This window comes from Haplochromis burtoni, unplaced genomic scaffold (genome assembly GCF_018398535.1).
Source record: "Haplochromis burtoni strain Fernald_Lab_line unplaced genomic scaffold, NCSU_Asbu1 Contig_73, whole genome shotgun sequence".
Classification (NCBI taxonomy): Eukaryota; Metazoa; Chordata; class Actinopteri; order Cichliformes; family Cichlidae; genus Haplochromis; species Haplochromis burtoni.
In genome coordinates, this window is record NW_024582434.1 from 1,765,237 (window position 1) to 1,792,522 (window position 27,286).

At 38.9% G+C, this 27,286-nt stretch overlaps 1 protein-coding gene across 1 annotated transcript; it reads left to right on the plus strand.

Moving 5' to 3' along the window:
* The first annotated feature begins 398 nt into the window (after window positions 1-398).
* npm1b (nucleophosmin 1b) lies at window positions 399-15,423 on the plus strand. The gene is made up of 11 exons (XM_005924080.3): window positions 399-517; window positions 827-909; window positions 2,699-2,818; window positions 3,043-3,136; window positions 3,429-3,520; window positions 3,788-3,861; window positions 4,054-4,117; window positions 9,131-9,229; window positions 12,933-13,022; window positions 13,115-13,189; window positions 14,644-15,423. Exons 1-11 carry the CDS (start codon window positions 421-423, stop codon window positions 14,695-14,697), a joined length of 942 nt encoding a protein of 313 aa, XP_005924142.2. The 5' UTR covers window positions 399-420; the 3' UTR covers window positions 14,698-15,423.
* The last annotated feature ends 11,863 nt before the right edge of the window (window positions 15,424-27,286 follow it).

Consider the following 27,286-nt stretch of genomic DNA (forward strand, 5'->3'; position numbering starts at 1 on the left):
CTATCTATCTATCTATCTATCTATCTATCTATCTATCTATCTATCTATCTATCTATCTATCTATCTATCTATCTATCTATCTACACACACAAAAATTAAACAACATGCGTATAGACTTCAAGCTTTACTATAGCTTTTAATTTGGATTTGTTTGCCAAGTATTATAACCTATGCTTGTCTCAATCATGTTCAAAAAAACGATAATAGTCTGTCATGTCTTCCTTCCTTTAGTTAGTATTATGTATGTATACTTTATATATTAAGGTTTATTAAAGATAAAACTACCAAATATTCATTCAACGGCGCCATCTCGTGTTCATCCAGATGACCGCTCACCTTGAGTTTTCTCTCCGCTCTAATTTCTATTGGCTCCAGATCACTTGTCCCTAAGTGACGTTTCACCGTCCTAGTGGCTCTTTGATGTGTCCGTCATACGAGTTTACGGAACTGTATCCACCCACTACAAAGATGGAGGACGATATCTCAGATATGAGCAGACCACAAATGTACTTATTTGGTGAGCTCGCTAATTCTGACAAACCCGATTTTTTTGTTTGCACAATCAGTTTTAACGTCATGTTGTCATGCACAAATAGCCACTGGAGATTTTTAATCGGAAGATAGCTAAACAGCTGGCTAGCCTGCTTACCCCCTCCCACTCGCGCCAATTCAGCTCTTTTGTTAGCTAGCAGAGCATGGCGTGGAGCCACGTAAAGAAGCAAAATGTATATACACCTCTTTATCTGATAAAATGATATGCATGTGCGTATGTTTATTTAAGACAAGCGCAACCCACGGTTGGTTACACGTATTGTTTCCCCCTCAGGTTGCACCTTGAAATCGGACAAACGGGAATTCAAAGTTGACCTAGACGGCGATGAAACGGAGCAGCAGCTGTCACTGAAAGCAGTAAGAATCAGACTTTAGATCGAGTTTGCCTGGTCTTGAAAAAATTAATTCTTTGACTAATACGGCTATTAACTACGGAAGCCGAGATCGACATTGAGCGCTGTTATTCTTTAATGCTATACTCTCGCGATAAATTGTTATGTGTCTTGTAAATTCGTAATAACATAGTTTGTTTTATCGCGATAAGATATTAATTATCCAGAAATTGGGAAATGCCTTTGTTATGGCACGTGAAGATAAAGGTGTAGGCAATAAACAGAGAGAATAATATTACATATAGTATGTATATATAATTTAAAATATATCTACCCCTAAAAGACATCCACCCCTCAAAATTTCTATAATTCGCTTCCTAAGAGCCTATTATAAATTGGTCTTGAGCAATATTTCCTCAGGATTTCTGGAGGTCTTTCAAAGCTTTTCTTTGGAAATTTGGTGCTTTCTCACTCATTAGCTGTTCTTTTCTGAAAATCGACTACTTGCAGTCTGTAGCAAAAACAAATAATCTGTTACGAAAATGGCAAACATAAGAGAATTTGACAGCCATGTAGTAGGATTTTTTGTTTTTTTTGTTTTTTGCATTGACAAAGTGATTCCCGAAGGGCTATCGGCCAAAGTCTTGGCTTATGTTGACATGGTGTATACTGTTTCCTTAAAAACAATTGAGGAAACAGGACATGCAGAGGACCAAAAAAAAAGAAAGAAGTGGCAGTATGAAAAAACTATTTACAGTCATATCCTTAAGAAACAGGAAATAAATCCAGCAAAGACCTGAAACAGGACCTGAGACATCAGATCTTTCTTCCATGTACTAGTTACTAAAATCTTATCAGAAATTGTGTAAGTGGAAGGGTGGCTGTCGAAAAGCCATTTTAAAGGAAAGGAGATGGGGAGAAAAGTCTGAGGTATGCCAAAATACACAAGAACTGGACAGAAAGTGACTAGTAACAGGTCTCATGGAGAAATGAATCCAGATTTAACATTTTTGGTTCAAATTGCCTTATGTACGGATGAGGTCAGGCGAAAGGGTGAGTGTCGCTATTTCTGAAAAACAGAATGTAGAAAAAAACCTGTCAGATTTGTTAATGGCTTCATTTTTCATCCTGACAATAATCCAGAATACACCTAGTGCAATAAAAGCATATCTCAATTAAAAAAAACACAATGAAAGATTCCAGTCAGTCGTGGTTTGACCTCCCCAGAGCCCAGACCTGAACCTTATTGAAGCAGTGTGGGATCATCTTGACAGAACTGAATAAAAGGCAGCTGACATCCAAAGAAGAGCTTTGAAAGAAAAATAAATTGCATGTATGGCAAATATGGACTAAACAGACTTAAACTGGGTGTTTAGCCTAATCAGATGCATGAGGGAAGGCTGCTGGTTGAAGGATCAAAAAATCCCACATTGAAAAAAAACCCACTCCTTGCACCCTGACAATTGTTTATTAGAAGTTCCTTACCAGTAGTTTGTGAGCTAGTGAGCAGCGGATTGGAGTTTCGGCTCTATTTTATATTCTCCTGAGAACATGATTTCTGAAATGTTAACATATTGGATTTTTGGTATTAATTTATATTTATTTATTAATTTATTGTCATGGAGCATTCACAGCGTTAGTCTGCTAACCTTACTGATGCAGTAGGCTATTTATAGATGATAAAACAGGAGTTTAATCAGATTAACAGTAAAATTAACAAGAACAGTTTATGTTTGCACCAAAAAAAAAAAAAGAGAGACATTTTGCCAGTACATGGAGGTAGTGTTATATAGCACACTGTTATTTTGTTCCAGGTGTGTCTGGGAGCTGAGGCTGAAGATAAGTTCCACATGGTGGAAGTTGAAGGCCTCACTTACGACGGGAAGACGACAAAAGTGCCGCTAGCTGTCCTTAAACCTTCCGTCCTGCCCTCTGTGAGTCAGCACCAACACTGACAGAAGTATTTAAGAGGCTTCTGGTTTAAATTAACTTGTTTTTACGGTCTTCATGCCTAATAAAAAAGAGAACTAAAAAGAAAAGGCATTTTCTCAGAACCATAAATACAAACATTACACTGTTCTGATAAATATAAATAATTCATAAATCGTTGACAAAATACTTATAATGTCATCTTCCTTCCTGCTATGTTTTTCTCCAGATGAGTTTAGGTGGATTTGAGATTACACCTCCAGTTACCTTCCGTCTCCAGTCTGGTTCTGGACCAGTTTACATAAGCGGGCAACATTTTATTAGTGAGTATTAAGGTTAAGACTCAGGTAACTATTTGCCTCATTGTTAAAATAAAGTAGGCATACCTACTGAAGACCTTGTCAGTGGAAAAATAGCAAGTTGTAAGTCTGACCTTCATGCTCGGTAAAACAATACAGGGTCAAATTTTCCAGCCCGAAAAAGGTCCACATATGACTTTACACTTAATTTTTTGAGTAAGTTTTTCTTCTAAAACAATGTTTTGGGGTAAAATAACATAAAGAAAAGTTGTATGATTGTTTGACAATATGTTGACCAGTGTGTTCGCTCTGTCAGGTGTGAAGGAGTCTGATGACGAAGAGGAGGAGAACAATTCGTCGCCGGTAAAGCGGCCTGCAAATCTGCTGGCAGGGAAGAAACCCCCAATGGTAGTTATTGACATTGTCGTATTACATTGCTTTAAATGTTTTATGTTTGCACTTATAGCAAAACTAATCATTGTTTACAGAAATTGTTCTCCTGCCGAGGTGGTGGCTTACTGCATAGCCTTCTGTTTAATGGTTGTCACGTTTAGTAATCGGTGATAAGATGCTATCGCGGGACGTCAGCATTAAAGTGCACTGTTCCTTATTCTGACACCCCAAATAAGCCTCAAATGTTGTTTTTGACAAAAAGACGATTCATATTTCTTGTAGAAAAAGCTGAAGATGGATTCTGATGATGGTGACGATGATGATGATGAAGAAGACAGTGATGAAGATGATGATGAGTATGTTTTTATTTTATTCATTTATTTGTTTATTTAATTGGCTTAGTTTTCTAAATAATTTTGCATTCTAAAAGATAACATCTTTGTAAACTCATAGTATAAAATCTATTATTTTGTGTGTGTTTTTTTTTTAAATTTTGGGCACAAACATCGAGCAGTGTAGCTTTTAACCAGCTTACTTGCTTCTTGTAGCGATGATGACAGTGATGAAAATGATGTGAAGCCACAGAAGAATGTGGGAAAAGTGATTACAAAGGTAAGTTTCATCTGTTTTGTTTTATTACAAATAACAATCAACCTTTAGGTTCTCCATGTTAAAAAATGTGAGAGTAGGTTTGAGGTACAATCAAATATGGAGGAAAAATGGTCAAATAAAAACATTTGTGTATCATGGAGTTTGTGATAAATGTAGTTTGGATTTGTAATCTTGGAAAGAAAGTGACTGGAAGTTTCTTGAAGACATCCGAGGAGCTTCTTGAAAAGTGAAGAAGCTTGCTTTCTTTCCAAGCTGCTTGGACTAACTTGACCTGGATGACTGAGAACCTACACAGACATATCATGTGCCTGCTTTCTGCATCTTTGATTTGCTTCATCAAACTCGTCTGACTTGACGTTTATAAACCTTCATTTGTTTATAAAAATGCTGCACACCAACTGGCCCACTGAAAGAGTGTTATTGGAACGTGGCACCAGATAAAGCCTGGATTATACTTAGGTTGTGGACACAGACAGCTGGAGACTCAGTGGCCAAGTACTGATTCCTGTGATGCTTCTTTGAAGTCTGCCGCCTCGAGCGTCACCAGGACCCAAGTGGACTTGTACATGCAGAAAGTATCATTTCTGTTTAACCCCAGTCATACAGCTTGAAGGAGAGAAACATACGATTCTGTCCTTGCTCATTTAATATTAACGTTAGTGTCATTGTAAATAAATAAAGAGGACTGTTTACATTTCATAACCATTTCTGGAAGTATGTTTGGGAAACGTTGCTACAAAATTAATATGAACCAGTGCTCATCAGAATTTAGTTGTTTTTTTTAACCCTAAGAACATAATCAGCAGTTAAATTGGAATATCTCTGAATATTAATAAAAATTGTTTAACTTTTTAGAGCTTCTGTCCAGAAAAAACTTTTTATTTACAACTTTTTAGTTAAAGAAAACAACAATAAAAAGCTAACAAAGAGATGCCATCACCATCAGTGTCTCGAATTTTGCTATTTAAATCATATTGAACCAAACATTTATCATGTAATGTACTGTGATGACCGTTGCCCTTTAAGCTTGGTAAAAAACACAAGCAGATCATTGCGGATCTTTGTAGTTCTCAGTACCTGAGAGGAAACTGCCATGATCAAACTACTTTTCCATACACAGCGTTTTCATTGCTTTGTTGCGGTCATAATTACAGAGAAGGGCAAGTACATTTTGTTTATTTCCACTCACAGTGAATTGAGTTGTTTATTGCTTTCTTGCTTTCTTTTCTATGAGCTTTTTAAGGCACTTGATAGATTAGTAGAGCTAGAGCAATTCTCAGGGTGCTGTTACCCCCATTTGAGAAGCTACTATCTGATAGGCTCGGATAATTTGTATTTGACAAAATTCATTAGATGCAAGGACACATTTTTCCAGCCTGTCTTTGAGAGCTGTGGATATTTCCACATCTTAGTTTCACTTTTAGTATTATTGCATAAACATTTATTGATCTTTTGTTTATTGACTCATTTGTTCTGTCATTTTAGTTCAAACAAAGTTTCTTGCGGTTCAGTAACTCTGATTTTTACAGTGGAATGTATTTGTGTTTCTGAGCCTTTGTTGTCCACTAGATGTCAGGGCAGCCATTAGCGTCCCCTTAGTGTTTGTTTGTGTGTGCGTGTGTGTCTAGAAAGAATTTCTCTAACCCTTTTTTTTAACCACATCATTTAAACTTCCACTCACTGTATGCTACAGTAGCATTTCATTTTAGCAGGCCCTCCCCATTCGTGCACTCGCTGACCGTCCACCTCTTTCTATGAGACAAAACATGGAACTTTTTCATCCTGTTCGCTCAAGTACCCACCTGTTTTCCTAGAGTAAAACACAGGGTCTGTGTGGTGTAATGATCGGATTTCTTCTCTGTAATCTGCTTGAATTCTCACCGTCTCACCAGCAAGACAACAGTATGTTATGCTGTGCGTAAGCAGACACACACACACACACACACACACACACACACACACACACACCCATATAAAGGGATAGATACACTTTAGTAGACATGCACATTTGAACATATAAGTACATATAACCTCTAGCGTAAATGCACAAAGTCTGCAAACATATGCACTTAATTCTGGTAGCGCATAAGCAGAGAACTGCACTCTACATACTGTTTCTCACCCATGCGTGCTCACACGCACATGCACTTCAGTTATGGGAAACATCTTCAACCATTTTTCTGAAACACTGCATATCTTTGTCCCTCTGTCATCCCACTGTTAATATGATTGCTCCTTTTTATCGTTTCTCATGCCATTTCAGCTTTGCACCTGGGTTTTGCCTTTGAACACTTGTTTTGCATGTTACCACAATCGCTTGCAAGTGTGTGGGTGCGTGTGTGTGTATCTGCCTCATTTTTACGTCGGTGTCTGTTTGTGATTTCATTCTTCTATTTTTTTTAAAAGCACGCTATCCAAGTGCAAACTCTGCCAGGCAAAAGATCAAAGCAGGGCAGATGCGCATACCTGCGACGTGAGCGCCGATCCTTCCCTCAGGGTCAGATGACAGCTGAGCATTTCTGTCACCTGTTGATTTATTCTGTTGTCTTCTCTTCCAATTCCTCCTGCACCCCACACCCCATTCCTTCCATGACCTTAATCCTTTTTTTCACCCTTCGTCTCTTTAGCTCAATAGCTACCCTGTCTCATTCTTTAATAATGAAAGCACAAAGCTTTGGGGAAGTAGGGCTGGGAACAATTATTATCCCTTTTTTTTTACTGCTAATTCAGCTGTGTTTCAAGCTATATTTTGCTTTCTTTTTCTTGTCAAACCTCCATACTGTACTGAATAGGACCCAAAATATCTCAGACATATTCAGTATCAAAATTGAATCAAATCCTTTTTCATATGAATCTACATTTCTTGTTATTATTCGATCATGTATTTTTGATGAACAGGTAATCAGGATATTAAGCTGTTCTTGTGTAGATTAGTATCGTCACGGAATCTCACGTGTTTTAAATAATTACACACTACTTTTGTGTTTCTTGCAACAGATTTGTACAGGGTTTATAAATGTTCTGTACTCAAATTTACTGGACAGCAAATTGCCTATTGATTGGAAGATTTCGTGCTCTCTCTAAACACTTAATATCATTATTAATGGACTGTAATAACTGTTGAGCCTGTTGAAAGACTGGAAAATGTTCTTTACTACAAGCTGACACGCGTGTCACTCATCTCATCATCCTTCAAGAGTTGGTCTTTGGTTTCCTCTTTCTGTGAATGGGTCTTAGTGCTTTGTAGCAACATGAGCGCTCTAAAGTCGCACCCAGAATACCTTCATAACTCCTGAGTTGGAAAGAGATGGTAGAAAGGTGTGAAGAAAACAAAAAAACAATGGAAAAACAAGAGTTTCCGAGGTCATCCACCTGCTGACATATTACAGAATCTCTGTGTTTGGGTAGATGTGGTAGATATTTTTGATTAAACTTTAAAAATTGCAAGAGTTGCAGGTTTGCATTGGTCGTAAAGCTCTTTTTGACTGGGTACCTACATAACCCTAACCCTTGGTATAATCGTTGTGCTCATCCTAATCTCATTCAAATTTCTCCACAAATTTTCTGAAATACCCCCAACATTTTTGGGGGTATTTTAGAGGTCAGGAGATTCAGATGGTTGGTGTAATCTAACCATATAATACAGAAAAATGAGATACAAATGTTGATGTACAGATTCTGTTTGGTAGACTCAGATGCATCCATGATGATGTTTAGTTTCTCTTGATTGAATTTTGTCCTTCAGGAATTAAGGCTTTGAAACCTCACTGTTACTTCCAGCATCTTATATTGCAGGCGTTGCTGTAGGATATTACATGTGTGATTGCATTGTAGCATTTGTGTCAACACAGGCAATTACACTTCTAGTCCATTCCAAGGTGAATACCAGTGATTGCAAGAAAGGATTTGCTGCTTAGGATATTCAGGTACTTGCCAGCTTTTCCAAGGTAATTACATATGTGACTGAGAGCAATCAAAACCTGATGGGAAGGAATCCAGTGCAACAATTACAGGTTGTCTGGGTACTAAGTACCTGATCAATGAGAAATCACTAATTAAGTGTAGTCCTTAATTAGTGATTAGCACTATTAAAGGTATGCTTTTAACATACAAAGGAAGGCAATTGTTTTGCTGTCATATCTAATTAGCTGCATAACCTTATAACTGATGCTATTTCTTTTCTTTTTTTTGGTTTAGGTTTTACTTTTCTTGGCCTTTCTCTTGTGCTTTTTTATGCACACATGAAGCAGTAACACCTTATAGGAGTGGGAGAAAATATTGTGACAAGTCATGGCAAAACAAGAAATGGAGTTACTGCAAATGAGGATAATGTTTTGTCACTTGCCATTTATTATTTATCGGCTATAAAAGGGGGGCATTGCGTTTAGCAAGAACATCAGTGGGATACAGATTTTTAGAGGGTTAGGAAATTGTAAATGGCCAGCAGTCTAAACTGAGCCACATGTGTTGCATTGAATATTTAGTTAGTTGAGTTGGTCAGAACACGAGGGCAGGCTTCATTGAGTTGTCAGCAATGAACAACAGCAGTTAAGTAACTTCAGTCTGTCACTTTTGGTTTTGTTTAGCGTGATTAACTGCCACTAGCTGTTCTCACACATAAATTCTAAAAATGATCCAAACTTGAATTTTCTCATTTACAGCACACAGCAGAAATAGTCTGATTCAGAGACAGGGTGTGCCCTGGGTAGAATGTGTAAGATGCATGATGCCCCCTCAGTCGCTCTGAATTTACTAGACAATTACCAGCGCTAAATCCGCGTGGACATAGTCTTTGTACAAAGGAGCTGATAGGTTAAAAAGCTTTACATGTTCCAAACAATATCTCTGTCAGATAGTATGAAGGAAAGCTCAGGGCTGTAGTGCATGCATTAAGAAAGCATTAACATCTTTATGAATTTCAGGAACCCGGTGTGGTGAATTGAGCTGTTTAAAGTACACACATTTCTATGGAGCTCTGAGATATCTTACTGGGAATGTTGTTCATTTCCTCAGATCCCGGAGTCCTCACCTAAGAAGCCCAACAAGACTCCAGTAAAACAAAATGGCCCTGCAGGAAAAGCCTCAGGATCAGCTGTCAAACCACAGATTAAGGTATGCCCAAAAGATTTCCGAAGTAAATCTTTGTTTACCTGCGGTTGGCTTGTGGGTATTTAAAATACCCAGTTGTTAACCGTTGTACTCGAGATCAAAAGTGTTTAAGAAAATGTGTAACATTGCAATTTTTAAAGGAATTTTTTTATTATGTCACTAGTTACAGCAGGGTAAAGTCAAAGCCAGTAGTTGTATTTCTAAAGAAATGTGTCATGTTAGGCATAGAAACAAGTATACAAACAATAGATGATGAAAAGTTTTACAGAAGAGTGGATAAAAAAAGTACACAATTACATAATGTTTTACAGAAGGTGAGGGAACTTTGCTAAATTGGTTGTTTGCATTTACTGCCATTATCAATTGAAAAAATGCAGGCTCACCAAATGGAGGGGAAAAGACACACAAAAAACTTGGAGAGCCTTCCCATTCCAAAGCCAAGGAATGTGATAAATGCACGGTGCAATTAGTTCAACCTGATAGTTAATTTCTTCGATGGAATGTCTTGGACAGCCACTTCTGAAAACCTAAAGCTTGAACTCTGCCTGTCTTTAAGCAAACACACCTGACCTCTAAACGGGTTTCCTGGGGCAAGGTTTAAACCTGCGACCTTTTAGCTTGACCTCGCCATCTTAAGTTGCAGCCACCTTTGATGCCCCTCACCCCTCTGTAGCTCGCGCACACTTTAAGAAAAACAAATTGTCAAGCTTCTCTGCAGGTTTACATACTTCTTAAAGCATGTTACTGTGAAAGAAAATGCTTCGACAGAAACTCGGCTCAGATAAGGTGTTACGTGTTGGCATGCGAATGTTGTCTGTTTGTATGATAGAAACATGACTTGCGCTCACTTACGCAGACAGGGCGCGTGAGAAGATTATCGTTTCTCGTCTGACATCTTGATGGAAAGCTTTGTGATTTTTTTTTTTGTCATGTTAAACACTAAGCCACAGGATTACCGAACCCCTGAAGGTGTAGTGCCCTGAAGGGCATGCTGTATGCAGTTTATAATGCAGTAGTTGTTGTCCAGACATAACACAGCGACTCTTGAAATGCTCTTGGGGATTAGCCAATGGGCAACTAAATCGCCCCAAACCAACCTGCTGGTTTAACTTTCTTGCCTGTGGTGCTTTGAATGCTTCCATCCCCTCTCAGCTTCTTCACAACTGTTCTCTCTCCACCACCTCTTCACACCCCTCACTTCCTGGACACACCTTCTCCCAATTGCTCTCATTACCAGTGTTTGATGTCTGGTGCAGCTTGTGCTTCCAGATGCCCCTGAGGAGCGAGGAAGCGGGTGTGGGTGTCTGTTTTTTTCGTTCCTAAATGCAGGTGACTGGTCATTAGATTGGCTTGTCAGATCTGTTGCCAGTACCACGGTTCTCACCTCTCACAGCCCAGCGTGTAGCTGCACCTTCTTGTATAACAGGCTCGACGTGAGAACCAGCTAACTCGAGTTGCGCTGATCTGAAGTAACTTTATCTTGCAGCTGGTGTCGTTTGATTGATGGGTTTGGCGAAGCCGATGCCTTCGAGCACACGTCAGAGTCGTAAAGTTGTTAACTACTTCACTCAGCCTTATCCCACAAGGGTTTGAGTCATTGTTTTAGTGACTGATTGGCATGTGTTACAGCAGGTGCATATCTTGTAAGTGCTTTAATATCTTTTGTCAATCTGTCATTTTACCATTTGGACTCAAAGATAGACCAAAAGATCAACTCATTAAAGTACCTGTACATACAGAGGCTTTATAGGATGAGAGTCACTTTTTTTCCGTGTGACCTGACATTTTCCCCCTACTTGTGCCTCCAAGGTTTTCATTCCAGCAAAATGACAATTACTATCCCTGAACAGCCCTGATGAGCAAAAATGTCACAACCATGTATTTGCACTGGATTGACGATGAGAGATTACATCAAATGATAGCGTGCTTGTGATTAAGTTCCATGTCTCATGGCATCTGTAATCAGTGTCTGGGCCAGATGAAAAAGCTTGTTGGCTTTGTGTGTTTATCAGCTGTTTCAGGTCCACAGCTGTCCCTTGGAAGTGGAGAGCTGCCTGTAAATAATAAACGTGTAGTGCATTTTTTTGGCTAGGAGCCAGAAAAAAGGCCATTTTCTTAGTGTGGTATGTGTGTGCCAAGGTTTTGTTCATTTTATACCTTTTAATCTCTGCTATTAAAAGAGAACCTTATCTCTCAGAGGCAGGGACAGGGCATTGTGGCTACACGTGTACGACTAATTACAACATTTTGGGTCTGGTATTTGGAAGATGAGAGCTTCTCCTGGAAGGCCTGTTAAACTTAGGTTATGCATGGCAAGACATTACATATATTATGTTATGCAGTTACTGTTCTTTTTTTGCAATCAGCACATTTTGACTCAGTATCTAAAATTAAAGATACATATAATGACCACTAGTTCCAGTAGGAATGACACTACAAACATAGTGATTTCTATGTCCTTGTTAACTAGTGAGCTGCTAGATGTCACCATGAAATAGTATAGTGTCGTAATGCAGGCACACAGACATACAGTTGGTTGACTATAGAGTGGGTATAGAGTTTCTCTGTACATCTATACACTGTCATCTTTCCGATGTGTCTCTGGCTATCAATGAAACCCTGCAATTTCGCTGAATTCCACACTCCGCTTTGCATGTAGGGGCAAGCTCCATGGCTTGCATAACATGCAGTAACAGAGTATGGCGTATGTGTGTTTTTGTTGTGTCACATTCAGACACTTGCTAATTGAGGACCTGAGTCGTTGGCTGCCCAGGTCTGGACACACCTATTGGCCTACTAGTTCAGTGCTCGCACTTCTCTTCCTCAGAAACACAGCAAAGTCTTTGTGTTTTGAAATAAAACATTTACTGTTGCAAATCTGGTGATAGTATTGTTTTTTTAATCCTGACCATTGGTAGTAAATACAGTACTGTGCAAAATTCTTGAGCTACACATAATTTCTTTATATTTTGAGCGGCAGAAAGCAAACTCTGTTTTTACCTGATATACTGTATTTCCATTTATGTTTACATGTTTCAATAAATCACTGCACCTGTTTTCCATTTTCCAATGAAAATATACAGAAATGAGTGGCTGCTTTTTGCCCAGACAGTACTGTCTGTTGAAAAGAAAATCTGTTGTTTTATTTGTGCAAATCAATAATTTGATATTCAGTAGAAATCTTTTACTGACAGCAGCCATAAAAGCTAAAGTTGCACTTTTTTTCTTTTGAATTCAGTGTTTGAGAAACTTTTCTTCAATGGAAAACACTTGACAAACAACCTGAATTGCTCACTGGAGAGTCAGGGCTTGCCCTCTCCTGCTTGCAGACAATAAAAACATAATTTGTACCTGATGTATTTGTTAAAAAAAGCATGATGGTGTAATTAGGCTAGAATTTGTTGTCCTCTCCAATTCTTTTATCCCCTTCCAGCTGGTTGCCCACGCCAAGGCTTTAAACACAGACCAAGGCTAAGTGGGTCACAACAGGGCTTTTGCCCAGACTGGCCTGTTGGTCAACAGATTAATTAATCAGCAGCATGCTAAATTTAGCAACTGTGTGTTTGGTTCATTTTAGCAAAATAATACTGATGGCAAGAACTGAGCTTGTGTTAACGATGAAATGCTGTGGCATAATCCGAAGCCATCATTTTATCTATAGCTCTGTAAATTTCTAGTGTCTTATCTAGCTGATGTACTTTTCCAGACACCTGCCCTGGGAAAAGACAAACAACAGCCCGGCCCATCTAAATCTCTGCCTGAGATTAAGAGCAAGTTGTCAACTGCAGCCAAGGAGGTAAGGCTGCTGTTTTTTTATTTGTTTTTAAATGATCCTTCATAATTTAATGACAGTTAAGATTATGATGATTTAATTGTCCTTTTCTTCAGGGAAAGCCACTTCCAAAGACAGAGCCGAAGTTTGAGAATTACTTGAGAAGTGCTTTTAAAATCTCAGACAAACAAGTAAGTAATCTTTGTACAGTGTTGTGAGAGCTTTTTGCTTATGTAAATTATTAAAGCGGACCTGTTGTGCTTATTTCCAACTTCATGTATATCTTTTTGGGCCCTTCTAGAATAGTTTTTCATTCCTCACAGTTCAAAATAATCTTTATCCAATATGTTGGAGCAGCCCCTTTAGCTTCCATTTAAGCCAGCGTTTGTCCGATTGGCTGTCCCTTGTAAATAAAAGCTTTGAATAGCAGGTGAGAGAGGCCTGTGCTCACACCTGATACATGCCTGAGATGAGCATAATAAGGGATGTGTATATGTGCTCCCTTTAAGTTTGTACATTTTTATCCCATGTGCAGTTCTCATCAATTTTCTGCTGTTCTGAAGTCTGTGTAATCGGTCTCGTAAACGCTCACCCGAGAGTGGCTGTTTTCCGCCAGGTTTCTAGGAATACTCCTTCAGATGTAGAGTGTTAGCAGTCGCATTTATGCCCAAACTCATTTTATCTGTAAGAGCTCATTGCCATGATGTATAACCGGGCATACGTTATTCTTCCTCTCACTCTCCTCATACCTTATTCTGTTCAGTTTGCCTCAAATGTTTCTCCAGCACAGTGTGTACTCTTTGAATTATATTCACACTGTTTCGGTGGGCTCTTGCGAGATGGATTTGGGAGTACACCTGCCAAGGCAAACTCTTTCACGGTGATTTAATGGAAGTGTGTCTTTTGTAGCCCTAATGAAGCGACTGGTGGTATGTGCGTGGTACCAGCCTTTTTCGCTTTCAAGGCCTTTGACCAAATGCAAGCCTTAAATCTTTTCTAATGCGGCTTCTGTCGTTTCAGAAGAAAAACAACATCCCCTGCACATTATTTTGCAAAGCATGAATTAATCACCCTTAAACCCTTAGATGATCACTGTAGACTTAATGATTCTGGGCAGTGTGTCAGATAGTGAAGTTGTGTTTTCTGTATTAAGGCATCTGTTAGATGGCGATCACTTGAACCGAGCTATTTGAACATTCATATGTGATTGCTTTGCAGTGTTTAAATAATAACTGTACAGTTATGAGAGCAGGTGAAAGCTCTTTAGAGCGGCACATGGGTTGGGTGGACAAGGGAAAGAGTGGGGGTGGAGTTGGGTCAGGGAGAGCTTGTTGATCCCACTGTGTAGAAACATCTGTGGAAGTGCTTTGGTTTCATCAGCCAAGGCTGAGATCTGTCAGACCTGGAGCACCTAGTCATATACTCTGGTATGTAATGCTGCCCCCACCCAGCCCCTCGTCGTTCCCCCAACAGCCCCATCCAAATTCAGTGTTCCCACAGCCGAGACGCACAAAAGCATGTTGTAGTAAAAGTGAGTCATGTGTCTCATGCTGTATAGCACTTCATTTAGATAATTTGTAATTTTTCTCTTTCTTTCCTTGTTTCTTATTTTGGTGTTATCCCTCTTTTCTCTCTCCTTCCACAGGTGGTCAAGGATCTTTGGAGTTTTGTGCAAACCCTGAAGACTGAGAAGAAGTAACATACACATACATTAAAGCATTTGTACATTTGCATCCTATAAGGCATTTAAAGGCACAGTCGGCTAGATTTCCTAATCGGTCTCCTTCTTTCAGCCCTGTGAAGGACTATGATCAAATGAAAATGGACTGAGTGCTGAAATATGGTAGAGCCATCAATGCATAGATTTAGGTGTCAATGTTTTTCTTCTTCGTTTTTTCCTAGATTGAAAGGACCAACTATTGAGTTGGTTCTTTCACAGACTCGATTCATGTTTAGCAGACTGTAGATTTGCTGCAAGGGGAAGCTGCATGCATCATAATGGGCGGGGTCTGTGTTGCTACTACAGGAAAGGAAAAGTTTCTAAAATTTATACTACCTGCAGATTTATGTAGCTCCTGTGTATCACTGAATATGATCATTATTAGTTAACAATAAATCTTGTACTTGAAGTATTCAAAACCAAAACCAGGCCAAACTTAGAACCTAACCTAGTTAGTAGTTGCTAATTCTTTCGTACGCCCTGTTGGCAAAACAGTATTATTTTTATACCAGCAGAAGGACTCACTAACACAAATGTGCTTGACAAAAAGTAAACAAAATTTTGAAACTGTTGAAACGCTGCCTGCAGGGCCCTATTTCAGGAAGCCGGTTTAGTGCAAACTCTGAGTAAGTATACCCTGAGTTAACGAAAACTCTGGGTTTTCGGTTTCACAAAGCGAGTTTAGATTAATTCTGAGTGAGTTACTATGACGACACACTCCGTGAAGCTAACCTGCCCCCTAGCAGGTTTACTTCAACTAACCCTGACTTTCTCCGCCTCTTTGTCGGAAACCTGACTGTAGGAAGTGTCAGACATGGCGTGCTCCTTCCTTGAAGAGCCAGTAGATGTTGAAGCCCAAATTCTCCGCAGAGCTCTCCGCCGGGAGAGAGTGATTAGAGCGCGTTTGGACATTTTATCATTTCCTGATGATTTTCTGTGTGAACGTTACCGTTTTTCAGCACAATCTATAATTTATTTGAATAACATCCTCAGGCCTAATATTGCTCATGTGACACATCGCGGACATCCTCTCAGTTCTGTACATATTATTTGTATTGCACTTCGGTTTTTTGCAAACGGGAGCTTTCTGTATAATATTGGTGACGCTGAGCACGTTTCCAAGGCTACCGTCTGTCGGGCAGTCAGGAATGTTACAGTTGCACTGAAACGTCTCCTGTACTCGTTTGTGGTGTTCCCCGGTCATAGACCCACAAGATTTATCAAAGAGGGATGCCACAAAATTGCAGGTATCAGGATGAACGAAACTTAATTCATGATGTGGTGATATTTGAACTACTACTTAAATTTTACATTTATTTTCAGGGTTCCCAGGCGTGATTGGCTGTATAGATGGCACTCACATTCCAATCATTGCTCCTTCAGTAAATGAAGGAGACTATGTGAACAGGAAGTCTTTCCACAGCATTAATGTACAGGTACATAGTTCCCTGTAGCATTTCAAACTAACAAATTATTTCATTATAGTAATGGATGCTAATTTGTGTTCTCTGCACTGTGAAGATCATATGTGATGCTGCCAACATTATCACAAATGTGGAAGCCAACTGCTCAGCCTCTGTGAGTGGTGGTGGTGGAGGACCCCCACCTGTTTTTCGGGCCTCCGCTTTTTTTCTGTTGGCTATAACGGGTCACATTTGAGCATACAGAGTAAGCAAATATGTACTTGTAATGTGCTCAGATAATTTCAATAAGTGCTTACAGAAAGAAAATTAATGTAGCCTCTAACTGCAATTGATTTACATCGGACAAACAGACCAAGCACTATGGCTCATAATACAATTACACCTTACCTGTTTGGACTATATTTTTATATTTCATTTTTACTTGCTGCCAGGAACGTTTGGGGCCTGTTGGGTTGCACCTGCGCTCACATCACATCACAAAATAAAATGTATAAAATAAAAATAAAATATAATAAAATAACGTGTTAAATGGGTGGAAATCCCTAGATCAATGTTTAAATTAACACTCACGCATTGACTCTGTCGGCTATGTTTTGCCATGCATGCTCCCTTTCTTTTGCAGCTGAGGCTGTGTTACTTTTTTTCCGCAAAATTTGCATGTTATCGGCATATGCTGCCATCAGAATTTCGGCCTCAAGCGCTGTAAAATACATTGACCGCGCCTTCTTTCCCTCCGTCTCCATGGTGACTCGCTTAATCTGTGCTCCACTAATCAGGGCTTTATGTATCCTCGTGCGCGCAGCTTAACTTGGGGTTAAAGCAACTCCGCGTTGACTGAACTAATTGTTATCAGCCTTTCTGAAACCGAATATTCCGAGTTGGACAGTTCGGGGTTACTCAACCCTGAGTATCGTTTTTCACTCTGAGTTTTCTAAACCGGCTTCCTGAAATAGGGCCCAGGTGGTGTAAGTGTCACAATACAGAAGCTATTCCTTTCCTTGCCTGTAGGTGGTGATATCCTCATTGAACGTCCCACTTTCTTCAAATACTGAAGAAGATGCAGGTCACATTGAAACAGCATCTGGGTGGAAATATATGAAATTGGTTGATTAGCATCTGTTTATCATATTCAGTCATTATTGCAAGAGGAGGTTATGCAGAATGTGCCTTTAAATACAGTCCTGATCAAATGTTTAAGACCACCTGAAAAATGGCCAAAAATCATACTTTGCCTGGTTGGATCTTAACAAGGTTCCAAGTTAGGGATGGGTATCGAAAACTGGTTCTTGTTGAGAACCGGTTTTCGATATCCATCCCTAACTTGCAACCTTGTTATGATTCAACCATGTAAAATCTGATTTTTTTTTTTGTTGCCATTTTTCAAGTGGTCTTAAACTTTTGACTGGGGAATGTATCTCTACTGTAAACTGAGATAAACCCATTTTGTGTGAATTTGAGCAGCGCATATGTAAATGGTGAAGACAGCTAATAAAAGAGGACCGTTTGACAGCTAGAAAATTTAATCAGTTAGTGATAAAAGTTGTTTGTTATTTCAGCTTTGAGGAGTTAAAAAGCATTTCTGCTTACAGACTTACAGATTGTACATGCGGTTTTTTGAATACTGTATTGTTTTAGTCAAACCACAATCAGTCATTATAATATAATACAATACAATAATATTTTTTAACAGCTTGGCCAGCAAAATCAATAAATATGTTTCTCCCAGCAAAAATTAAGCAAATAGGCAAAAAGATGTCACAAAAATAAATGCATTAAAAAACAATTTTTGCAGAGTAAAATTATCACAGATCCCCGTTGTGTATTCATGTCCACAACATGAACAACTCTCATTAAAATACTTATAACGCAGGTGCTCTGACTAAAATGTTTTTGTTTATTGTATATTTCATATAAAATCAAAACAGAGCAAAACAGATTGCTAACTCCAGGAGTATATTAGCCCTAATGCTGTTTTGCATTATATTTGAATGTACTGTAATGCATCAGAAAACATTACAAGCATATTAATAATATTAGAACAGTATGAGGTATCAGAGAATTCCATCAGAGTAGCATGACATCACCTTAAAAAAACATATAAGAACTCATATCTGTAATTGTTTGCAGTCATATATCAGTCCTCTGATGACAACAAACTTTCGTTCATGCTGAGCTTATGATGTGTTTCTATTCTCATTTAATATCAAAATGTTCCACATCTTAAACCAATTAAATTGATATGCTCAAACTCTACATTATCAAGCGTTTTTGCTATAAAATGTATTACTTCAATTTTAATAACGGAAGTTGGCCCTGTAATTTACCCAAATGTAATTAATAATTGTTAGTGATGTCTTCTTTACACTGAGGTTTCAGTAGCAGCAGGTTACCAGGCCCAGTCTTTTGTCCTTTTGCTTTGCACGTGTTTGAGTGATTTTTTTTTAAAATACTTTTGTCAGATCAGTCCTAATGAACGTTGTGTTGTGTAAACATATTTCTTGCTTTTATTTACAAGACCGGCAGCTGGACAATTGCAGTTTAGGTTTTATCCTGCCCTTTCTAATCGTTTCTTTTACTGCTTTGAGCTGTTTTCTTAGTCTTTGTTTCGCATATTGTGTTCTAGTAAAAAAAATCCCTTATTAAAATGTCTGGAATATTGTTCTGATTGTTGTTGATCTTTCGTTTTACACACGATGTGTGTAAGTTTGTCATATTTTGGGCAACGGTGAAGCCAGGACCTTAAACAAGTCCAAGTGCAAAAAAGTGATTGTTATTTGTTGAAAGCTGACGCATGTTTAAGGCTCATTATTTTTAAATAATTTTTGTAATCACAAACATCTGGTTTAATTTGGCTGTAAAAAATGTAAGGGATAATAGGAGCAGACTCTTTGTAACAGAGCTGTTTCTCATTTTTTGGCAGTACATGATGAGCAGGTGATGCATGTATCGCTTTACTGAGCGAGCTTTGTCCCAAACCATGTAATGGCACTTCACTGAATTTAGTTACTTCATCCAAATGGTTGTCTTTTTTTCCTGTGACATAAAATACAAACTGTAAGCTAGTACCCATCTTCAGTTTGACTGGATGATAAAACAAAGCCACTGAAATTTTAATTTACTGTGTGATGTAGTCAAGTATAAAATGTAATTAGGTAGCTTGGCTGACCCATTGTGTGTTAAAATAAAATGCATTGTGTCCATTTACTACATCAAACTTAATTTATTGTTAATGGTTTGTTGAGAGGAACATGTGCGTCCTTTTTTGTACTTATCTGTAACATTTACCTGAATAAAATAAATTCTAGTAAGTCTTTGACTTACATTCTACCCTCTTTACTGTAGACAACACCATTTGACAGTATCATTATAGTCACATTTGTAACTATGTGACTGAAGTGACGACTTTCAGCTGTAATTAAGTGGGTTTAATAAAAAAAAAAAAATCATGCACCAGCAGTTTCGGAATTACAGACATTTTTATACAGTCTCCTTTTCAGGAGCTCAAAATTAATTTGACTTGAATAATGAGCAGTTTGATGGGCAGGTGAAGCCTGTTCCATTGTTATTTCATGACAAATGAAGCAGAAAATATCTTGAGATGATTTCAGATTTAAAACCGCACAAATACAATTGAAATCTGAATTTATATTATACAGCTTTTGACTATAATTTTAAAATACAAGCTTCAAAGAGATTGCAACTTTAGGTAGGCTACCGTTAACCAAGCTGAAAACAATTTCAAAACGTTAGGCATTTCATTGTCCATGTTGACGGTCATAAAATGCTATCATGAGTAGAAAAATACAGAATTAAACCAGTGGTTTACATAAGGTGCAAAGTGCAAACCACTGGTTACACTCAAGAATTGAAAGGCCGGATTAGATTTTGCTAGAAAGAAAATCTAAAAGGAAAAAATGAGATGAAACCAACAAACCAATGCAGGGCCCAGGTATTGCATCATAATACCATGTCGAGCAAAATACAAAACTACTGAAAAAACAAGAAAGCGCTGTCATTGGCCTCCGCCTGGAAAACCAATCCTGTTTTGGGGGTTGTCTCATTGTTGCCTCTCTAGTGGGAGAATTGTTGGCAATTTCATCAACACCGAATCACTTAAAATGATTAATAACGTCCTCTGCTTCTTTACCCACCAGATCAATATCCCAGAAGTTTAATTGCCTTGATGCTGCGCTTTGATTAAAATGTCCCTCTATGTTTTTGTAAACAATATTCAGGAATGATCTTTTCCCAACAAATTCTGGACCTAACTGCAAAAAATGACTGTTGGACCATATATATTGTATATAAGATGACTGAGGTATAAGTGTATTTTTATTATCACGAATCGAAAATATGCTGCGTTCACATGGAACTTATTATGCCCATAAATTCGCTTTGTCACACGATTAAGGTTGATGGGAAAAAACCACCCCCATTAAACCTCATGTACTGGAAACTAAGCATAAACACCAGTGACTGTCAGATGTTAAGCATGTTAAGTTGTTCATCACTACATGAACTTTTACACTACATTTATCATTAACCTTTTACATTTGTTTGCAATTTATCCATGTTATTGTTAGTTTCCTTTGTTGATAACATGGCTGTGAAATTTCAGCATAAAGAAACAATTATGAAGCATATGGGCTACATTACCTTTCAAAATTCGCCAGATTTGGCCTTTTTGTCACAGACTAAATGAAAACTCTGTGATTATATATCTCCTGATGCTTCCAAGTACCAGAGTTCCACAACCTTTATATTTTGAGTCAGTCCTTTGTAAAGTTCCTTAACATTGCCAAAGAGCTGAGGTTAGGGAACACTTTGTTTCTTTTAAAATATTTGCAAGAATCTGTTCTGACTACATTCACAGAATTATCAACACACATCTGGCTGTTAAAAGAAATTTAAGTCCAAGGTGACGAACCATCCACCTTTGTAGTCTCCACTGGGTGGCACTGAAGTCCAGGCATTAACTTCAAAGCCAGACTCATAATGATATAAATTGATTAAGCTTTTACCTGAAGTGTGAGTCAAGCATTACTTCACTGCCAGCTGAAGAGTTTTTGCCCCCTAGCCACGAGGAAGTGAGGCGCACTAGCAGATGCAGCCACGGGATGACGCACAATTTTATGTTCCAAACAAGACGATTGCGAAGCACGTGGAAATCCCCCTATTGTAGTTCACTTGAATTCCAGTCCAGGGTTTGACTGAACCAGCCTGGAGGTATTGACACACTCTTGCACATTGAAATCCCACTGAAAACACGTTCAAATATAGGTGCTATAGAAGTAGGCTTACAACTTTCTCTAAGTGTGGCAAGAAAATAGGAGTATTGACTTGCAGTATTTAATTCCACTTCAGTTACCAGCATCCATTACCAGTAAATTAGGCATCAGTCAGGTAGATACCAAGGAAGAAGGGCACTAAAAGCAAAGATCATCTTTAGAAACCGGTTTGAAAAGGTAAAAACTAAATGGTACAAATCAACAAAAGGATGCAAGGACAAGAAACACGAACACTTCCCAGTTCTAGTGATCTTCATAACTCTTAAAACTGCAGGAAGCAGAAATGTATAAAAGGGAATAAACACCCATCCTGCAGCTCTCCCTTCCTCTACAGTCCAAGTCACTTCCACGAAATATGCTTGACAACAGCTAGAAAGAAGTCTATGAACCGAGTCTTTTTGTTTAACAGAAAATTTAAACCGTACTCACTCAGGTGAATGACCTTTGCTAAACACATTAAAGAGACCTGTGTTTGACCAAGGCCTCTGCCCAAAAAGCCCAGAGGAAAGCAGGTGTCTAGTTCCTCATTGAGCGTACTCACTAGGTGATCCATATCGTGCCAGTTGAGCAAACCATGCCTATGAAAAGATGGGCTTGGGTGTGGTGTAATTGTAGTGTGATCAACTACAGCTGCCTCTATAAAAGTTGCTTTGTTAAGTAATTAGCAACTACGTGAGGGTTCAAAGTGTCACCACTACGGTTAAGTGAGAAAAAACAAAAAAGTTAAACCCTGAATCTCTTTTCAAAAGCCCACGTGTGTGTGCATAAAAGGGAAAAGGCAAAGAAAAGAGAGGATCTGAGATGCTGAGACAAAGAGACACCTACTCAGGCCCGCATCTTCACTGTAATGGGAGTGGGGAGGGTGGGCAGCCATGCCTAGTGTTTTTGGATGTTTGTGCTCAGCTACACCGAAAAGCTCTTCCCTACTCCAGTGCAGGTGATCACAACTTCACGTTCAATATCCTCAACTCTGCAAGTGGGGCTATTTTTCTTCCCTAAAATGGCATCATTGCTTTAGAATAAGGCAGGAATAAGAAACTGGCTTCTCAAAGCTTTCATATATAAACACCCTGCAAACTTTAATGGCACCAGGGTGAGTGGAAATATGTTTTACTTATCTAATTTGAATGAAATGACCCTTTAATCCTTCATTAGTCAGTCAGTGCCTTACGATAAGAGTTAAACCACACAGACACACAGCAGGTGGGCTGTACACATGTGAGACTGCAGGTATCCATACCCAGCATGTGCCAGCCAACCACAACATTCAGCCATTAGGGAAATATTGCCCTTCTCTTTAATCCAGGTGTCACGCGATATGGGACAGAATTCAGTCTGCTGTGAGGACTGCATCCTGCCTTTGTGTGTGTGTGTTCGTGTTTGCGCTCTGAGGAGAACAGGTGTGTTTTGTTTGAGTGCATTTGTACCCCCATTGAAGAGAGTGTAAGCGGTACACAGCATAGGCTGTTTGTGCTGGGTACTGTACCACCATCTGCCTTATTAACAATCTTATAGTGTGTGTGTGAAGAAATGTATGGGGCTAAGAAATTTGCAGTAAATAACTTCCAGTATTTGTACTCTTCAGAGGACTTGAAGCTAAAACATATACACAAATATATTTTTTAAAATACTACTTAAAGCTACAGAGATTGTGTTCATTGCAAATCGTAAAGACACGAACAGCTGCATGTCAAACACCACTGTACACAAATAACTGTTTTCACAACACATGAAATGGAAGTGGGGAAGAGGAGGAACTGTAGATAGCATCTAATAGGCACAAGCTGTTCTTCTACATTCAAACAATCTGCTGTAAAACCTTGAAAAAAAACACAGAGGGACCTTAAATAGTTGTTCAAAACGTCTTTTGAGGAAACTGAATACTTTTGTAACACAAACCAGGATGTCGTGTTATACAGTTGACCAGTAACAGAGTTTAACCCCAAATACACGTAGTTTAACAGAACTAGGCTGAACAAAACTTCAGAGCAAAATTATATTAGAAATAATGCAAACTACCAAAGAACAAAAGAACGAAATCGCGGATACAAGCGGCAGAAATGAGCTTCCTCCGAAGGGTGGCTGGCCTCTCCCTTAGAGATAGGGTGAGAAGTTCAGCCATCCGGGAGGGGCTCAGAGTAGAGCCGCTGCTGCTCCACATCGAAAGGAGCCAGCTGAGGTGGCCCCCTGGGCGCCTCCTGGGTGAGGTGTTCCAGGCACGTCCCACCGGGAGGAGGCCCCGGGGCAGACCCAGGACATGCTGGAGAGATTATATCTCTCGGCTGGCCTGGGAATGCCTTGGTGTTCCCCTGGATAAACTGGAGGAGGTGGCTGAGGAGATGGAGGTCTGGGCCTCTTTGCTTAGGCTGCTGCCCCCGCGACCCGGCCTCGGATAAAGCGGATGAGAATGGATGGATGCAAACTAAAGTGGATAATCATTTTTCCTGGTTCAGGATACTAACCATTTTATTTTCAGCACGTTTCTCCATCTATTTCTGTCATTTCTTACATTTTCCACTTTTTTTCTTTTGCTTTCCTTTATATTATTGTATTATTGAAAGAAGAATTAGCATTCTGCAGCTTTCACCTGGATTTACTTGATCGCTAAACCATGGCAGAACTGAATATTTCTGGCAGATACAATGCAATATATATCTAGACAAGCCAGAGGCTTATCGGATCCTTACGATAGTTTGGCAGCTTCTGCTTGAGCTCCAGCAGTTATATTTTAAAAGACCCTCTTTGCTTTACCCTACTTTCTCTTGTATATATACAATTACAATAGTGGATTAAACATGACCAAAGTTTGAAATAATAAGTTTTGCATATGTGCGAGTACTCCATAGCCAAAAGCTCAGATTCAAGACTTCATGAAACTCTCAATTTCAGACAGTATTTCTACTCTTGGCTCTGTGTGATGCCATTGAGCGGCGTTAACCCAAATCTGGTCATCTCAGAGTCACAGTGCACTCACCTGCTGTTCTGTTTCTGGGGTGCAGTCAGCCAGATGAGAGCGGACTTACAGGGAGAAAATGAAAGGAGGGACTGCGCTATGAGATACACAATAATTATTTTGAGAGTTCAGTAATAAAAATATGAAGGTGGAAATGAGCACAACGTGTAATATTTAAACCTTATGCAACATAAATTGTGATTGTCTGTGTTTGCCAGTTTGCGGGTGCCTTTTATTCAAGCTTTGTAAGCACATTTCACATTTGCATGCCTTCTGCATGCAGCTCTAAAGTCTTCTACCGTTTGAATTTTTTATGAGAAGACCAAAAACGAAAAAGTCTGTTAAATCTATTCAAAAATGTATCACAATGCAAACTTTCATATCCATTTTTTAAAAATTCATACATGCCTTGTCACTCCCTCATCACTTTCTCTGTTATTACGGCTTGTAGCAACTAGTATCAATTAAGCTACAAATTTCCATTTCATACAATCACCTGCGTTTCTGCCAAGAGCGTTACTCCACATGCTTCTCTAAAGACAACTTGGAAGTGTCAGTATCTTTCTCAGAGATCAGGCTCTCTTTTCCATGAGACTGAAGGATGGATTATGCAATCTCATTCTACACTGTTCTTTAAACTGCCTTCAGGGAATGCTAGCACTACTGTCAGATTGACTATATCACTCTACTCACAACGGCCAAGTCTGTACTTCTACAGCTTCAGTTTTGATAGCTAGAAGCAGTGATGGCAAGCACAACCACTTTATTTATTTAGTTTCTTTAGAAATGTCTACTTTGATTGTTCTTGCAATTTTTAATTTTTTTTAAATTTATTTCTTTTAGAATGACTGCCAATATTTAGTAGCGCATTGCTGACACGAGAAGTTCAGCGAGACTTTGTGAGTCCAGTCAAATCAGGCTTCATCAGTCAGATCGTGTTTTACCTGGGGTTTACCTGCAGGACATCTAACCGAGGACAATATTTTCATGCACTGTCTCTGGTGGAAAGAAATGTAAGGTCATGTCTCTGCAGGCATGTACATTTCCGCCCTCTTTTTTCTTATGACCCAAAGGGATGTGTGATTTTAGAGACATCTGTGTGTTGAGTTTTTTTTCTAAACCCTTTCCAGCAGATGTTATTATGTTCTAACCCTATGTAACGTTTTTGTAGATAACACATGTGGTCAGTATTATAACTTGTAATTTCTGTTGTTGTTAGGTTAGAGAGACATTGGAAATGTATTTGTCCTTCGAAAACAGGACATGCAGTAATGAAACATTTCTTAACCAACACATCTACACTTTGGCGGCCCCAAGTGGCAGGGAAATATAACGTTCTTTATTTGGTCTTTTAGCTTTTTCAGTCATGTAATATGATGTGACATGATTTGGGACAGAAAAAAAGGTCTGTTTTTGTTTTAGGTTTTGATTAGCATGTTATTATCCACGATCAAACCAACTCAACTTCACGTAATATCCAAAATAGAACAACAGCCTAGACCTTTTAGACGTTTCATTTAGACGGATTCAAAATCTTTTGTTTTCACACATAAATTTTAGATCTCTTGCTTATGCAAATAGGTCGTTTATTTGTTACAGAAAGGTTTGAGAGAGACTCTTTCTGCAGTTGGTTTGAACTTAATTTATCAAACTAAAACTCGTGAGTGTGATCTATAACCCCCCCCACGCACATGCACACGCACACACACACCCATCCCGTGACAATTGTTTTGACCTTTGCTCTGAGGAAATAAGGCTGTGTGTGCTTGATGTGACAGGTTGGCACATCACCTGGCTACAAGCAAATAAAGAGCAGAGGGAAAAAATATCAAGGCAGCGTTTCAAGCATTCACAGAGAGCTTTCAAAATGGAACAATGACTTTGCCCTAGGGGGAAAAAGTGATCATGCTGGTATGTTTATATTAGACAGAAAGGAAGCCATCATTGTCATCACCGGTGATTTTCTCTTTCACAGCACGATTCTGACAGTTGACTGTATCTTAATAACAATTCCTTCTATGTATAAGTCAATTGTCAAGGGTGATGCTCTTATATAAACATTTTTTTTTTCAACCTGCCCCCCCCCCCCCCCCCCCAAAAAAAGGAGCAGTCAGCTCTTTTCCTGTCAAGATTTGTGAACTCACTGGCAGCATAATTTAATACTCTGAAAGGTAAACAGATCTATTTTTAACTATTTTTGTTGTGCACAAAATGTCCTCGTACTCAGTCATAAATGCAGTACTCTTGCTGATCCTCTTTATACCACGTGTATTTTTTTTCTTTGCTAAAGTATGCTCCTGACATTTATAATATGTGGGGGATGACATAGTGGGGGTTGTATGGGTGTTTTAAATTCATGGACGGGGAATACTTCAGTGAAACAGACTTTGGGGGAAGTTATTGTGTAAATTAAAGGAAGAGGTGTGGGGCGTTCATCATCTTGTCTTCCCATAAGCAAACCCAGGCCTAGTAAAACAGAGCCCAGTTGATACAGCAATAGGACATGCGGTTATTAATACAGAAGAGGGAGGTGCACTCTCCTCGACAAGCGCCAACACGCGAGCACATTACCTTTACGGCTGCTATGGCAAAGATGCGAGCTGCATTCCTCTGCCCACAAACTGGGAGCTTTTTTCCGCTAATGCAGTCGAGAGACTTCTTACAGTTACTCTGGAATTTGAGGGCTGGGGCTGTGAAGGAGAAGCCACATAAACCTTTATATCCCACATATTCATGTGTCTATCTTCTTGATTGATTTATTTGTTTATTTGGCCATAAATACATTTTGAGAACACAACAAATATAAATAGACCTACAGTACTGCGCTACACTTTGATATACAGTATACCTCACTAGTACATTACAATTTGAAGTATGTCAGTCTTTATGCAAGATTAATGGTT